This window comes from Pipistrellus hanaki, assembly GCF_964339955.1.
Source record: "Pipistrellus hanaki genome assembly, chromosome: 18".
NCBI classification, from domain to species: domain Eukaryota; kingdom Metazoa; phylum Chordata; class Mammalia; order Chiroptera; family Vespertilionidae; genus Pipistrellus; species Pipistrellus hanaki.
This window is the reverse complement of record NC_140520.1, coordinates 15,837,698-15,853,819: the sequence shown is the minus strand read 5'-3', so window position 1 is coordinate 15,853,819 and position 16,122 is coordinate 15,837,698. Positions and strand designations below refer to the sequence as shown.

At 39.2% G+C, this 16,122-nt stretch overlaps 1 protein-coding gene across 7 annotated transcripts in view; it reads right to left on the bottom strand.

The window, feature by feature from the left end:
• DNM3 (dynamin 3) overlaps positions 1 to 16,122 on the bottom strand; it is a 359,120-nt gene that overhangs the window by 215,422 nt on the left and 127,576 nt on the right. For 4 of the 7 annotated variants that reach the window (XM_084865975.1, XM_084865977.1, XM_084865973.1 and 1 more), the window contains exons 13-14: positions 6,811 to 6,862; positions 5,951 to 5,980 (exon numbers count right to left, since the gene is read on the bottom strand). In XM_084865975.1, the coding sequence (XP_084722101.1) occupies positions 5,951 to 5,980; positions 6,811 to 6,862 (82 nt within the window). The remainder of the gene's footprint in view (positions 1 to 5,950; positions 5,981 to 6,810; positions 6,863 to 16,122) is intronic. The other 3 variants (XM_084865979.1, XM_084865978.1, XM_084865974.1) reach the window with 1 other exon arrangement.

The window sequence follows — 16,122 nt, the reverse complement described above, 5'->3', positions numbered from 1 at the left end:
AATCCTATATAATAAAAGGCTAATATGCAAATTGTCCCCAAGGGTGGGAATTCGACCTACTGGGACCACCAGAGGGCAGCACAGAACATGGCAGTGGCAGGCAGTGGGGAGTAGGGAGGGGGTGGAAGGGAAGACCCTGGCCAACAGCTGGCAGCCACTAGGGACCCTACCTGTGCATGAATTTCAAGCACTGGGCCTCTAGATTTTATAATAAAAAATTGAACTAAAACCCCAACCCCATCACTTACTATGGAACAACTTTTAGAAAGTCACGTTAAAGCTGTGACTCTCCATTCCTCATCCATCAAATAGGGAATGACTTCATAAAGCTCTTGGAAATATTCAATGAGACAATCCATGTACAAATCTCGGTTTTAATACGATACATCACACCCAATACACACACACACACACACACACACACACACACACAAAGCACTTAATAAATGCTAACTATTAGCACTGTTACAAGACAGAAAACTGGACTAGCCCTTGCTCTAAAAAATAAAGAAAAAAAAGACTTATGCCATGTTGGTGCTCAAAATTGGTCTGGCCTTTGAATAATATAAGCTACACACAAGAAACCAACAAGCCTACGGTCTTGAACTTCATGTAAAGGTGAAATTTCAATATTTAAAAAATCACAATCTTCTTGTACCATACAAACCACAGAAGCTATGAGAGATCTGCTCATATTGAAGTGTTTGGAACGAGAAGAAAAGGGGTGGCTACATGAAAGGGGGACGGACTTACAACAAATAAAATTTTGCACTGACATGCAAGGCTCTTATCTGAAAAATCTGTGGCCTATGATTAGAAGATAAATACATTTTTTCAGGGGGTGAAAAAAGATTGTTCTCAAATGGGAGTATCTCATTACAAAACGTAATTTTTAAAAATTATGATAAAATGGCCCAGCAATTTACACTAATGCTAGGATTAATGTTCTGACATTTAGGTCCCTGACAATGAGACTCAAGATAAACCAGAGTCTGGCATAATGTCAAAAATGGAGCTCACAAGGCTGACCATCAGATTCCCAACCTTACCCCCAGTTTCTCCCCTGACACCATCAATACGAGCTTTCTTTTCTATAAATATATATCTCAGGACACTTTCGATGAAATGGCTTAAGAATGTCAAGATATCTCCATTATTTTGAGGATCGTGGGCTAAACATTCATTCAGGAAAAGTTCTGTAATATTATTACACTGAGTGTGAAAAGATTCATGCTTTAGAGACAAAAACTATAATTTGCCTTGGTCATGGTGAATTGGGGACATATTTATATGTTGGGTGGATCTGGTTTCAATATGGAAAGCAATGGGCAAAAATAACAATAGAGCTCTATTGGAAATATTTACAAGAATTTATTGGCGTCAGTTTACTTTTGTTTTCACTGTGATAGTGAACCAGGGACATCCTTTCAAAAGGACCTTCTGGTATAGGACAGGGACTACATCACTAATAAGAGATTCTAGGGCACCTTTGTAGGCAATGAGGCTTTACTATTTGTCCTTTGCTAAACCCTTACTTTGATTAGTTGAAAGGACTAGGGTCTCTCAGTATTAACAAACTAGAGGCCCGATGCAGGAGATTCATGAAAGAATGGGCATTCCTTCCCCTAACTGTCAGCACCACCTTCGCTCTGACCTGAAGCCACCCTTCCGCCTTCCCATGCTTCCCAGAGGCCTAGAGTAGCTGGGGCAGTGCAGAACACCTGTGTCCCACCCCGCCTCCGGCGCTCAGCGACTGCATATGCAAATTAATATGCCATATTTGTCAGGTTAATTTGTGTACCACTCCTGGTTGGCTGGTGGGTGTCGCAAAGGTATGGTCAATTTGCATCTTACTCTTTTCTTTGTGTAGATAAATTAGCTTCTCTACACTGGAGTCTCAGCATATGAACTGGTGGGGAGACCTAGACCAACAGCTGAAAGCCATTTGGTTTAGACAAATCTTGAACCTCAAACTCTACTGATGTCACCAACAGGCACAAAAAATATATCCCAGACTGAAGTCACCACCTTCTTCCCCATTGCCCCTGAAATCTGCTCCTCCTTCTTCTGCACTCCCAACAGTGGATCCCTTAGCCATAGCCTGGGAAGATGACTTAACATCCCCAAAACTATTTCTAACTCTTTCTATCTGTTAAACGTTCTTCTCCTACATACTTCCCACTATTGACAGTTGTATTTTCTTAATGATATAAACCTCTTCAAAAATTTCCATCTCTCTAGTTTTATTTCTCTAAACCATTCCTTATGGCTGACACACAGACCTTTCTAACATACAAATCAGATGGTAACCCTTCTTTATTGGAAATCCTTCAATGGCTTCCTACTACCCTTGGAATAGATTCTGTCTCTTCTAAACTCTATACACTTTTATACAACTTCCCAATGGACTTTTATTCCAATCCCCCACAGTGATTCATACTCAACAAATACCCTTCTGATTCCAAATCTGGATTTTTCACTATGTTCCTTTCTCCATTAAGAGCACCACTATCTCACTTGTGCCTAAATCATATATCTAAGCAGCATTGCTAATGATCCCCTGATGTCTCCCCAACACTCACCTCATCACACCTCCTTTGGACTCTCCCAAACTCATGAGCTTGCCCTTGAATCCAGTATAGATAGCCTGGCCCAGATCATCATCATCTCTTGTCAGAAAACAGCCTCCTAACTAGTCTTTTTCTAACATTGTTCTGCCTTCAGAACTTTCTCTACACCATAAGCAGGAGGAGTTTTCTAAAACTTATATGATCATGCCTAAATGATCATGCCTAAAACCTTACAATGATATTCCACTGCTTTGAGCATCATAAAAAAAATATCATGAATGGAGCTAAGGTCCTAGTGAAGTAAGAAAGATGAAAAATCCTATATAATAAAAGCCTAATAGGCTAAGTGTCTGGTCATCAGTTCAACCAATCGAAGTGTAATATGCTAATGATATGCTAATGCAACTTAACCACTTGCTAAGACGTGCACTCACCACCAGGAGGCAGCCACTCCGACGAGTAGGTTAGTTTGATGCTGGGGTCCAGCTGATCAGGATTGAGCAAGATGGGCTGGACACGCACTGGAGCCCTCCTGCAGTTCCTCCCCAGCTGGCCAACTTCCCATGTCCCTCCCCAGTCCCAATTGTGCACCGGCAGGGTCCCTCGGCCTGGCTGACACACAATCCAGGATCCCTCAGGGAGTTGAAGAGCTGGTTTTGGCCCAACAGTGGAACAACCGGTCGCTACAACGTGCACTGAACACCAGGGGGCAGATGCTCAATGCAGGAGCTGCCCCCTGGTGGTTAGTACACTCCCACAGGGGGAGCGCTGCTCAGCCAGAAGCTGGGCTCATGGCTGGAGGGTGCAGTGACAGAAGTAGGAACCTCTCTAGCCTCCACAGCAGCACTAAGGATGTCCAACTGATGGCTCCCGAACTGTGAGAGGGCACAGGCCAGGCTGAGGGGAACCCCCCTGTGCCTCCAAGGGCACAAATTTTGTGCACTGGGCCTCTAGTAATAAATAGGATGATAGCAAGACACTGGGGAGGGGTGTATTATTTTAGATCCAATGGTCAGGGCCAACCTCTTGCAGAAATGATGTTTCAGTGAGACCTGGAGGATCAGAAAGAACTAGCCTTGAAGAAGGAAGCAGTCTTCAGTTTTCTTACTTACCATCATCCTCACTGAGCTGTGAGCTCTCTGAGGACAAGGCTGTGATTTAGTCATCACTAGCTTAAACATCTACCCCAGTTTTTGTCACTCAGAGAGTTTCAAATACATGTTTGATGAGTGAAGGGATGAATGAAATTAAGTTTAAATTTACATTTTTGATCGATCCAACCTGAAGCTAATTGTGTACTCATAAATTTCTATACATTTGCCAACTTCAACTTGTAAAAGTTCTAAGCAAATTCCTAGACAGAGAAAAGCAATTGTAATTTAGACTTTAAAGGGGAGTTTTGCTTTCCTTAAATCCCTCTAACATATTTCAGTATAGATCCTGCAAAGCAATTCTTCCAGCCCAGAGCCTTAAATGCATAGGATCCTGCAGAATTTTCAGCCCACCAACCACAAAAGTCTGTTTCAATTAGCAGGCAGGCTCCATGGCTCCCTGGCTTTGAGCCTCTTGACTGATAAATTGTATTAATACAAACCCAAATCAACATCAGATATTCAGATTCATAAGGAAAATGTTTTCAAGTCATTATGATTCATTTCTTCTAAGAAGGGAAAAAAGGGATTCCTAAACTGTATTGTATTGCTTTTAATTATTGGATTTTACTCTGAAAAATAAGGCATTCAAGTTCATAATCCATTACTTGCAAAATAAAAGGCTTTTTAAACAAATTTAGCAGCAAAACCTGACAACATGGAAGTATTTATATCTCTCATTTAATCTATCTGGGGTGACTATTCATTTGTCTCACTACAGAAAAATAATGTGTTTAATTACAGGGTGCTATCTCTGACCCCACAGAAATATGTATTTTTTTCAAAAATAAAATTTAAAAAATCTGACTTTCAAGGTACAACTAGACCCAAGAGGTTGGGATAAAGTACCTTCATACTATGATAACAGTCCCCCAATTCTATTATCTTCAGATTTATAAAACTTTCACAATGTGTGGGCTTTGAAGTACTCAGCAAAAGCAAAGTCACAAAAACACATTAGCATGATTTGAGCATTTGGAAGTAATATAATTGGCAACTGGTTTAGAGTTTCCTTTCAGATCTGATTTAGAATATGCATTCATGCCACTGTATCGTTGCTTTTCTAATAAGTATGTACTTTCATGAGGAAAGTTTTATAGGCAAATCCTTTTCCTGCACATTGCAATCTCTGGAATAATGTGTCATGGCTTCTAATTTTCCCGTGTTTCATTGTTCTCATCTTATAACTTTTATTATTGTCTTATACTTTGTGTATTTTCTTCCAAAGGTTTGAAGAAGTAGCACCTACCTGCTGGGAACAAGGTATCTGCTCTTTACAGGTCACAAACCCAGGACCCAACTGCAAACCTCATTGTGTATATTACATCAGATCCTCCCATTCACCCTGCAGAAATCTTTTCTATTCTTCCCATCATGGCACTGAGCAAACTCAAGCTCACTTGGTCCAAGGCCATCTGGCTAACTAAGTGATTGGTTATAATTTGAAGAATGTCTAGCTCCCAAGTCCGTTTCTTCCAAAGTAACATGGAGCAAGTAACTGGCTCATGCTCCTATCTCATCTTCCATCTGTGCGTAGTTGGAAGGAAGGAAGACTTTAAGGCTGCTTCATCCATGTAGAAATGAGAGTAGAAATATTTCCCAAAACATGATTGTTAGAATTTGACAGACTCTTTATACTTGCATAAAATGAAGATTGAGTATCTAGTTCTAAAAGATTCAACTGTAAAGCAATATAAAATTGCAATCAATGTAAATTTGGTTTTGTTTTATTATTTAAAAAAAATAACTACAAATAACTGGAATTTGGGGAGGTTTGTCAGCAAATATAACAAATCAGATGTTCAATATTCACCCACCTTGTAGGAGCATCATCAACATTTATTGGAAATAGTATTATACAAAGGCTTACACCATATAACAACATAGCATAAAAGGACAGAGATGGAGATCATTAATGATTTTAATTATTTTAAGGCCCGTTAAAATTAGAGAAATACCAAAGCACCCACAATGTTAAGGGTTTATTATTACAGCATTTTAGAGTTTACTAGTTCATACCTTTCAATCACAGCAAGTTATTAGCAGTGAAGGGATGAACCCTCTTAAGAAGATTTTTATTTCAATGATAGGGTGTTATGGACAAGACAACCTAAGTTTAAAAAAAATTAGTAGCGAGCGCTAGTTGAGTTAATCAGTTAAAGACAAAACTGTGCCCATGGGAAGCTAAATGAAAAAGCAACAGTAAAGCTTACAGAACTTAGCTCGTACAATTTGCCTTGAAGGCGGAAGATTGGTTCCCTGAAATAGCAAAGAATTATATGCTTTAGTTCAGAAAAAAAAGTTTTTAAAATCAAGTCTGTTATTACCTCTTCTTTCAAAACAATGGAGAAAAAAAAATCTAGAGCAAAGGTTTCAATGTGTTCAATAATTGTACCTCTGCATTAAAAAACAACAACTATAAAGTCATCATTGTTTTGACTTGAAAAGAAATAACAATGCAAATACTCATTATCACATAAAACATAAAAGCAGCAGCAAACTATGGGGGTTAATGCAATCTCTTTAGAGCGCTATTAGTCAGAGACAGCGGGTCAGCCCAAAACGCAAGAACTCAAAAGATGAGGTCTCTTGAGGAATTAACATCTTTATTAACCAACAGGAATTGGGTGTGGTGGCAGTGAAATGCAACAACTGCCTTCTCTATGAGCTGTCCCTTCACTGTTATCAAGCTGTGCAAACGTGTGAACTAGTCAGCAGCATCAGAAAGCTCATGCAACTATTCACCATATTTTAACCTTAAACTGACTCACAGATTTTATGTTAAATCAAACTTACTGGTAATGTAAGCAAGCAAAGTAGGATACAAGGAGTCAAATTTGAAAAACAGAGCAAGTAGCAGAGAAGTTATTTTTAAAAATCAATAGGGTTAACTGCATAATATAGCAAAATAATGAGAGAGAGGGGAAAATTCGCTCTAAAAACTTTAAAAGCCAAAACAAAACAAAACTGAAAGCTGCATTTCCAACAAAATTTGCGCAGGATTAATTTGCATTTTTAATAGTCAATCAAGCAATTTAGTTCAAACTCATTGGGGCATGCATGCACTAATTCTTTTAAGCAATTCCTACCTGATTTCCAATTGTGTTTTTCTTGTGAACCTGACTGCTCCTCTGCTGAGCACTGAGAAAAGCAAAGGAGAGCAGCACTGAAGAAACGTGTAAGATATTTTTTTTTTCCTGAACAAGTAACAGATACTAAAATATATACAGGCTTTTAAAAAAATGCATCAACAACTGAAGCAGAGCTATATCAAAAATTCACGACGGTATTCTGCAGCAAAACCAACTCAGTGAACTCCTCGTCCCAATTAACAGTCACAAACCAAAAACATAGTAACACCACAGGAAACATAGCTGCATTGCTGCATCAATAACATAGGAGGCAAGGCAAGTATTCGGGACGTCCCACAGGTGTGCAGAGTAGATGTACTGAAAATGAACAGTTAATAGTTATAAAGTATATGCCATGTTCCGAGTGCTTTACAGATATTAGTGATTTTAATTAATTTTACCCTAAGAAGTAGTTACTACTATTCTTTTCGTGTTACAGATGGGGAGACCGAGTCATAGAGTAGCTAAATGGATTTCCCAAAGTTACTCAGCTAATAAGTGGTGGACCAAGGAGTCGGCCTCCAGATCCCAAACTCTATGACATTTTACAGTCTCTTTGCTTTGAATTCCACTTTATTCTGACAACTCCCATAGAACAAAGCCAGCTTGGACCTATCTCCCCAAATCTAGACTCATACGTTTTTGATAATGCAGCTTCTCCACTTGGATTTCTAATGGGCACCTCAAACTTAAGATGCTACAACTGAACTCCACCCACTGCCTTCCCCTTCTTAATTCCGTCATTTCCAAGTGCGTAAGCCCAAATCCTTGAATCCTCTTTCTTGTGCGTTGGTTCTATCCTCAGTAGGGTGCAGGAGGGCAGTTTCTCTCTCATCGATATTCCTACCTCCCTCTCCCTTCCTCTCTCTCTCTAAAAATCTATTTTTAAAAAAAAAATTTTAAAGATATGAAGGCTTTCTTTTGGTAAATCAATGAGTAAACATCAAAACCCTCTAACTGGCAGCATCATAGTTTTTAAAGGCTGTTTTGAAGATCGATGAAATAGTCCAAAATAGAGAAAAAGCTCAAATTATTAATCAACTGTTTAAAATAATGGGATATTATAGTTCAGGGACACATCAGAAATCAACATCATACTTTTGAACCTCTGCACAAAACAGCAATCCTATATAATAAAAGTCTAATATGGGAGTTCGACCAGGGGGCAAGGCCAGCCGGCCAGCCTCCCATATGCCCTCCCTCTGCCTGGCCTGATTGGCCCAATTTTACCTGTGCCAGACCCCACCTGTGCATGAATTTATGCACTGGGCCTCTAGTCTTTCATAATCTCCCACCAGTTTTCACTCAAACTCCTGAAAACCCGTATTAAACATCCAAGTGAAGCTGGGGGAAGGGTGGGTGGTGAAAGGCCATACTGTATTTGATTACTAAAGACATTTTGTGTACATTTTTGCTTTTCAATGTCCTCATGTTAGACTTTCAGCTTATTTCTCATTTCCTCGTTTTTTGTTATTTTTTGAGATTTTAGTTAAGTGCTTAAGTCCCTTAATCACTACGAACATCATCTCTCTCCAACCATTTCCCCACATAATCCAAATCTATATTATTTTGAGTTCTGTGGTAAGGCTGTGAATGAGGTTGAGTTTGTGTCTGACTGTGACCAGGGATCTGATGCACCCACACTGCCTTCTGGCTGCCTGCCAGACCCTGAACATGAAGTGTGCCTACAGCAAACATGTCAAACTCATGGCCCACAGGCCTTATGTGGCCCACAATGAATATTTTTGTGGTATGTAAGAAATATTTTAATAAAAATTTTGTAACTTAATTTTTACAGTATCCTGTTATATATATTATTAATAACAAACATTTACTAATGACTGATTACTATAATTGTGTTGCATTAATTTCCCTTATGCACAGGCACACCATTTTCTCCACTAATAGTAGCAGTGAATATTTTAGCAGCCAATTGCCACATCATTAGTATTGTACTGACTTGTTTGGTGTGCACAACAGGAAATATTTCGATTTCAGAGAACAAGAATAATAGATTTGCATTATGCTTATGAATTTGTGCGGTTATTCAGTGTCTGGTAAGTTAATATTCAAGAAAAAATATTAATTTTTATTAAAATGTTCTATTATTTTATGTTAATTAGTAAACCTACGTTTCTATGAAAATTGAAGCTTTTGTTTTTTTGCGGCCCACATAAACTTAAATCTTGTTTATTTGGCCCGTGTTAGCCCTTGAGTTTGACATGCTTGACCTACAGCACTAGTCCACGTGGGGCCTCAGATCTTTACCCTGCAGGCTTTCCTCTCTTCTCGGAAAAATGAAAAAAAAACTACTCATATAATGTAATCATGCCTTATTCCCAGGGATGGCCACCTCTTCCAAGCACCATCACTGTGCTTAGCGTGCACATGTTTTCCAAAGAGAAGATGTTTAAAAATAAATCACTGACTTCTGGTGATAACTGCAAACTATAACAGACCCAAACTACTGGGGGCCTTGAATTCTGTGTAGGGTCCCCTCAAAATCAAACAAGAGAAAAAGGAATGGATACAAAGCAACTGGATATAAAGAGATTCTCAATGACACCTCGTGCAACCTGAGCAGAGTCTGCCCTGAATGCCCCTCAGTTTCTCAGCTGTAAAGTGAGATTGTGTGCATGTGAGTGTGTGTGTGTGTGTGTGTGTGTGTGTGTGTGTGTAAAAGACAGAGAGACAGAATTAAGTCAGGGACCAGACAAGCTGTTTCTTAGGTTCCTTTTAGATCCAACATGCCTCTCAGAAGCTTACGAGCTACACTAGGTGAAGGTACTTCCTCTGACAGAGTCTTCATCTACTAAACAATGCACTTGTAAGAACATGCAGAAGGAAGTAGATTTATTTTATAGCCAACCTCAAATGTTAGTTAAGAACATATACTAATCATCTTTACTTTCCATCTAAAGAATACCCTTTTTGTAGCAACTGGCCCCATCCCATAAACCCAAAGATGTTGTTAATGACATATTTAGGTACTTGAAGTTACTTCATAAGTAACATCATAAAAAACTAAGTGCCTCACTAGAAAGCACCCTTTATCATGATCTTTATGAATGAATGATAACTGAACTGAAATCATTTCAAAATACTTATTTATAAATGTGTTCATGAGAAATCATGCAAAGACTTGCAAGTGAACTTGAGCCTTTAGACATAATCTTGTTTATAGGTCCTTAACTGGTTATATATGCCATCTTGGAAAAGAGACCTAGGCGTGACGTTTTCACTTGACAAAAATTTGAGAGCACTAGCTCTCTGCAAGGAGCTATGTGGAAGATATGGACATGAATAAGGTATGGTCCCTGTAATCAGAAGCCTACAATTTCTCTAGTGTGGGTGGTGAGATACACACACAAAAATACAAAGAACAAAGGAAGAATATAAGCTCTACAAAAGTAAACATGTGAGAATGTAATACAAAGCCCCCCTCCCCGCAACCAAGTGCTTCTGTTTCACATGTGAGCTATAATTACCCCATAGCTTCTTATTGTGTGTGTTTGTTGTTAAGCGTATAAATTCCTAGTACAACCAAGTCACTGTGGAAGGCTTTTTAGAACCCTAAAATACATGAAGCCGAACTAGGTTTAATGCTCTGAGACATAATGATTTTAAAAGTATATAACAAGAGGTTTAAATTTAAGTAAAAATAAGAACACATTGAAAGACATTCAAAGAAAAAGAAACCCATGTTACCATGTAGCTCAATGTTTTTTGCACGTTCATTTCTAGTTTCTGTCTTTGTCCATGTGCATATAAAACAAAAGATTGAAATCATAGGAGAGTATGCCAAGGGGTTTATAACCATTTTTCAAACAAATCCTATGCATGGTAATTGCTCTGCATCAGAGACAAACAAAAGGGATTATTCTGGTATGATGTGATCTGAGACTTTCACAGAAATCTTGAAGAAAGGTAAAATTTTAATAGAGGAAGACAGCCGAGTGCATTCCAGGAGAATGGTGTAGTATCAGCAACACCAGGAGGTCAAAAAAATGAGGCACGTAGAAAAGTTGTGGAATGTAAAACTATTACAGTAAAATTATCTAATCATAAAATCAGGGTTATAAATTACCTTAAAAGCCATCTAGTACAGTAACTGAATGTGAGGGCCAATTAGGAGAACTTGGCTGTTATGGTAGAGCCAGAAAAAGTATTCAAAGTTTCTGAGCCAGCAAATGGCATGATCAAAGCAGTGTTTTGTAAAAATTCTGAGTCTGAAGCACAGAAGATAGAAAGCAGGCAGCCTAGCCCCCTTCCTTCTGTCTGCAAGTCCTGCCCAGCCTTCAAAGTTCAACCAAGAACCTCTTCTGTGTTAGGCCTTCTTAGAAACCTCCAGTTCTCTCTCCTTCCCATGAATTCCCAAAGATCTTGGTCTGCACCTGTATCATATAAACAGGATTGTGTCAGGCAGGTCTCTAATTCCTCTCTGACAATGTCTGTTCCTCCATGACTGATGGTATGTTGTACCTCTCTCACCATTGACATTACCTAGCACAGTGTTGGAAGAAGAGGTAAGAAGCAGTTTCTACAGAGCCTTGAAAATCATACTGATGAGTTTAAACTTTATTCTAAAAGTAATAGGGGATCCAGAAGCAATGATAAAGGACCTCTGTACCTCTCTCACCATTGACATTACCTAGCACAGTGTTGGAAGAAGAGGTAAGAAGCAGTTTCTACAGAGCCTTGAAAATCATACTGATGAGTTTAAACTTTATTCTAAAAGTAATAGGGGATCCAGAAGCAATGATAAAGGACATAGCAAGAGGCAGGGAGACCTGCAGTAACCCATGCAAGAGAAGAATTTTAGGGCACCAACGATCTGCAGGGCACTCTGTGAAAGATATAAATGATGATAGGATTAGACAAATTCAGAAACTAGAATAGAGGTAGAGTCAAGTGAACTTGGTAAAGATGGAAGGAAACAAAGATGGGAACAAGGAGTAACGAATGACACTCAGGTTTATGGTTTATGGAAGTTACCACCCACAGAGAGTGGAAGCAAGGGAGGAGGTGTAGATTTAAGATTAGATGATGAGTTTATGGAAAATCAAGTTGAGGCTTCCCTAGGATGGATAAGTAGAAATGCCCCCGTATGTAGCTGACTATGGCACCCAGTACAGGAAGGAGTTCTGGAATAGAGATCTAGGTTTATAGTCATCAGATAAGTTAGTAACTGAAACCACTGGTGAATGGTGTCATATGAAGAACTCACAATTGTCCATTGGATTAACTATTTTGTCTGGCCAGAAGCAGTCTCAACAGAGCAGTGTGGTCAAAACAAGATTGCAGGGGCTGAAAAATGAGGTAGAAGTGACAGAGGAGGAGGAGGAGGAATGTGGACTCTACATGAGCCTAAAGAGAGCTCAAATGAACCAAGGAAATGGAGTTGCTCGGAAATGCAGATTCCGCGGAAAGTGTCAGCTGTGCCTCTCCCTCCACCATCATGCTTAGTTTATAGAGGAGACACTTCAGCAGTAACCATGATGGAGAAAATACTAGCAAACTGGCAACATACAAACCAAGGCAATGGGAGGGGAAAGCCCATCCGCTATACGTTATAGATAGAGGATTAAAGAGTTGGCTGTTTTTTCCTGAGCCAGGGGGTTTGCTTAGCAACAGCGAACAGAGTTACCCCCTTTTTCTCTTTTAGAAGCCACCACAGATTACCACCAAGCCATCAGTTAAGTAAGGTCCACAGATGGAAGGACCCTGAGCAATGGGCTGGATTCTCCATACTCTGCAAGTGTGCCATCCGATGCAGTAGCTAATAGCCATATGTGGCTATTGAAATTAAAACTTGATTTATTATTGAATTTCATTTGCATCTCACTTCCTGTTTTATTAGTCACAGTTCGACCACTCAATAGTCACATGCAGCTAGTGGCTACTGTACTGAACAGCCCAGAATAGAAAATATTTCCATCATCTCAGAAAGATCATTGGACAGTACTGCTCTGAAATAAAGTTCTTTTAGAATGTTCTTTTATTACCCCAATGATATTATAAAAACATGCTGAGAGTCCCCAGAGTGTGACGTATCACGTGCCGGCCTGCCTCCTCCAATCGGATGGAAGCCAAAGGGAGAAAGAAGTTGTACTCCCCCTTGCAAGATCCTCAGTGCAGTCTCAGGCTAAATATTATGTTAAGAAAAGCCTCCAGGATGTGGGGCCCTACGAAAGAAGGATGACTCATCTACTAAGATCCATTTTAAGGCTGAAGATAAAATTCAAAATAACAGCTCTGAGAACGAAAGAGAATAGTAGAAGTCCACTGATTTTTAAAACATTGCTTGGAACACCGGAACATAAAATTTACTAGAAGACGTGGCACTCTGGATTGTCCTTGGCAAGTTGTTTAGGTCTGTATTTCCACCTGCCTTTAATCCCTAAATTTGCATATGAGACAAAAGAAGGATCTTGTTCTAATCTAAGGCCTAGGCTTTGATTCCACAAGAGAATGTTCTCATGTAAGAATACAAACTAGAAACACTGTTATAATAAAATGTGATTATACATGACGAAAAAATATACGAAGGCTGTGAAGGATGTCTCTGGAATTGGGGCCAAGGTTCACATATATACTGCCTTTAGGCAAATGGCAACCGGCATTCCGGAGGATGAGGAAAGAGATATCATGAATATCACAACCCGAAAGATTTTCATGGTGCTCATATAACCAGCACTGAAATCTGTCCACTGTGTCATTTCAACTGTGAGAAAACGGGTGCTGGGACCTACTCCGCAGAGGGAAAAACAGACCTTAGTCTGATGCTGGTGTCATCAAAACATTAGTCTACTGGTTCCTATCTGGGGCCCAAATGTGCTTGTAAGCTACTGAACTGCTGACATCTCAGTAAGTCAGAAGTTAAAACTCCTGCACAGGGAACAAATGCAAAAGAACATGACAGTTTGAAAACTCACCTTCATGGGCATTCAGCTAACAAAACCTTGTTGGCCTTCCTATTCAAAGAGCAGGATTCTTGAGACAGGGAAAGTGAATGAAGAAACAAGTGGAGTAGCTTTGTTTTCTTAAATAATAAAAATTAGCCGAAACCGGTTTGGCTCAGTGGATAGAGCGTCAGCCTGCGGACTGAAAGGTCCCGGGTTCGATTCCGGTCAAGGGCATGTGCCTTGGTTGTGGGCACATCCCCAGAAGGGTGTGTGCAAGAGGCAGCTGATCGATGATTCTCTCTCATCGATGTTTCTAACTCTCTATCCCTCTCTCTTCCTCTCTGTGAAAAATCAATAAATATATATATATTTATATAATAAAAACTAGTGACATGGTGTAAAAAGATAAAAAAGACTGTGGGGCTATTTGCTTGTTTTTTAACAAGGAACAATGACAAATTAAAATCCTTAAATCATGAGGAAAGTTGACATTTTCTTCTGGAAGACCGGATGTTTAGGTTCAGAAACTATATTATAGTTAAAAGATCGAGCTTTCAGAAATCAGGAAATTCCAAAGCAAGCCTACAGCAGCGCTAACTTGGACCCATGACACATGGTACATATTTTACGGTCCGTGTTTAACAAATAGCTGGGAAATGGGGGGGGGGTGGGGGGGGAATGTTCCACGTATTCAACATGGCAGAGCAAATGCTGAACACTACTCTGAGAATGCCTACTCCATTACTCTACCTTGAACACTTTGTTTTTAAAATTTTTAGAAAAAAAATATTATGTGTAGAATACTATGCCCATCACCATTCTATAAACTTAGAGGTGGTTCCCCCTCTTTTGACAATTCTCTAAAAATCTCATAAAACAAATTCTTCTTTTCCTCAACTTGAAACCTTAATTTTCTATCTCTGGAACTTAAAAATACTTACATAATTGTCTTCAAGTATGGCTTGACTTTTCTTCCTTGATGAAAACAGAAATCCTGCCAACTTTAAAATTTATAGCTACAACCATACTTTCAAAAACACACAAAAAAACCACAACCCCTCAAAGTAATTATGAAATGAACATTTCTTCATCTCAATCCCACTGAAATGTACTCCAACTCAGCGTACAATGGAAAGAACATCTATTATACCTCTGATTCTCAGTGCAGAATATCACATTTGGAGATAATATTGGTGTCTAAAAATATTCTAGTGGCAATCATACTCCAATCATCAATTTCACAACAAAGTAAAATTAGGGATTAAATACAAATTCCTCTGTGTTTAACAAATAGGTGGAAATGTGTGTGTGTGTGTGTGTGTGTGTGTGTGTGTGTCTGTGTATCTGTATGTGTGTGTGTGTGTGTCTGTGTATCTGTGTGTGTGTATGTCTGTGTATCTGTGTGTGTGTGTGTGTGTGTATACCACTTTCTCATTTTTACAGACTATACCCCAGTTCTCAAAAGCAGCTTCACAACACCTCATTAATTTGATCTCCTGACAATCCTAAAAGGTATACGATGGGGGATTATTTATTATTCCACTTGATAGAGCAGCAAACTGAGCTACAGAAAGGCTAAGCGACTTGGCAAAGCCCAAAGCTCATCAGCGGCAAATCCTGGAAAACTGATCCGACTGCTGACTCCCAGACCTGGCCTTCAAAAGGAAGTTCAGGTGCGAGTTTCATCTGGAAGTAAAATGTGCAAAGCTGCCCCACATCTAATATGGTCTCTGAACAAGGCTTCTTTTTTCTCCCCCAACATCATAAGGGCTTGTAGTCTATCTCTGGGCTGGGAAAATGGGGGCAGTCGCCCGGATTACAGAGACTGCATTAGAAAGGTTGTATTTGAAAGTGTTCACATTTGCAACACTATATGCTTTTGAAAGCCTAGTCAATATAATGCTATAGTCAAACAGCTTCTGAGGTGAAGTAAACTCTGGATCATTTATCATTTGAAAAGAAGTTTAAAAAGTAATCAAGCAAGTGTTTCAAGAAGAGTCTAGGCTGGAATTTAAGTTGTAGCACTGGTTATAAAACTTGTTCAAAATTTGAATTTTCCCAAGTGGATTATGACTTTTTCTACATTTTCTCCTTGGCTCAGGAGACCACAATGAGGTGGCGTGGCAATGTCCCTTACACTGTTAAGTTATGGGCTCGAGTTTACATCTAGCTAGCATTTGTCATCAATAAAGATCACTTTTAAAGGCAGCATTCCTGTTCTTTAAAATTACTCAAGGATTTGTTTTTCTTCTCAATTCCTCAAGGAAGCAAGAGAAGGGAATGGAGAATGTGCCAACTTAAAATGTTACATGTGTTTCTCTATATTTTTCAATTATTAGGCAAACTCCCAACAGACAAAAATGAT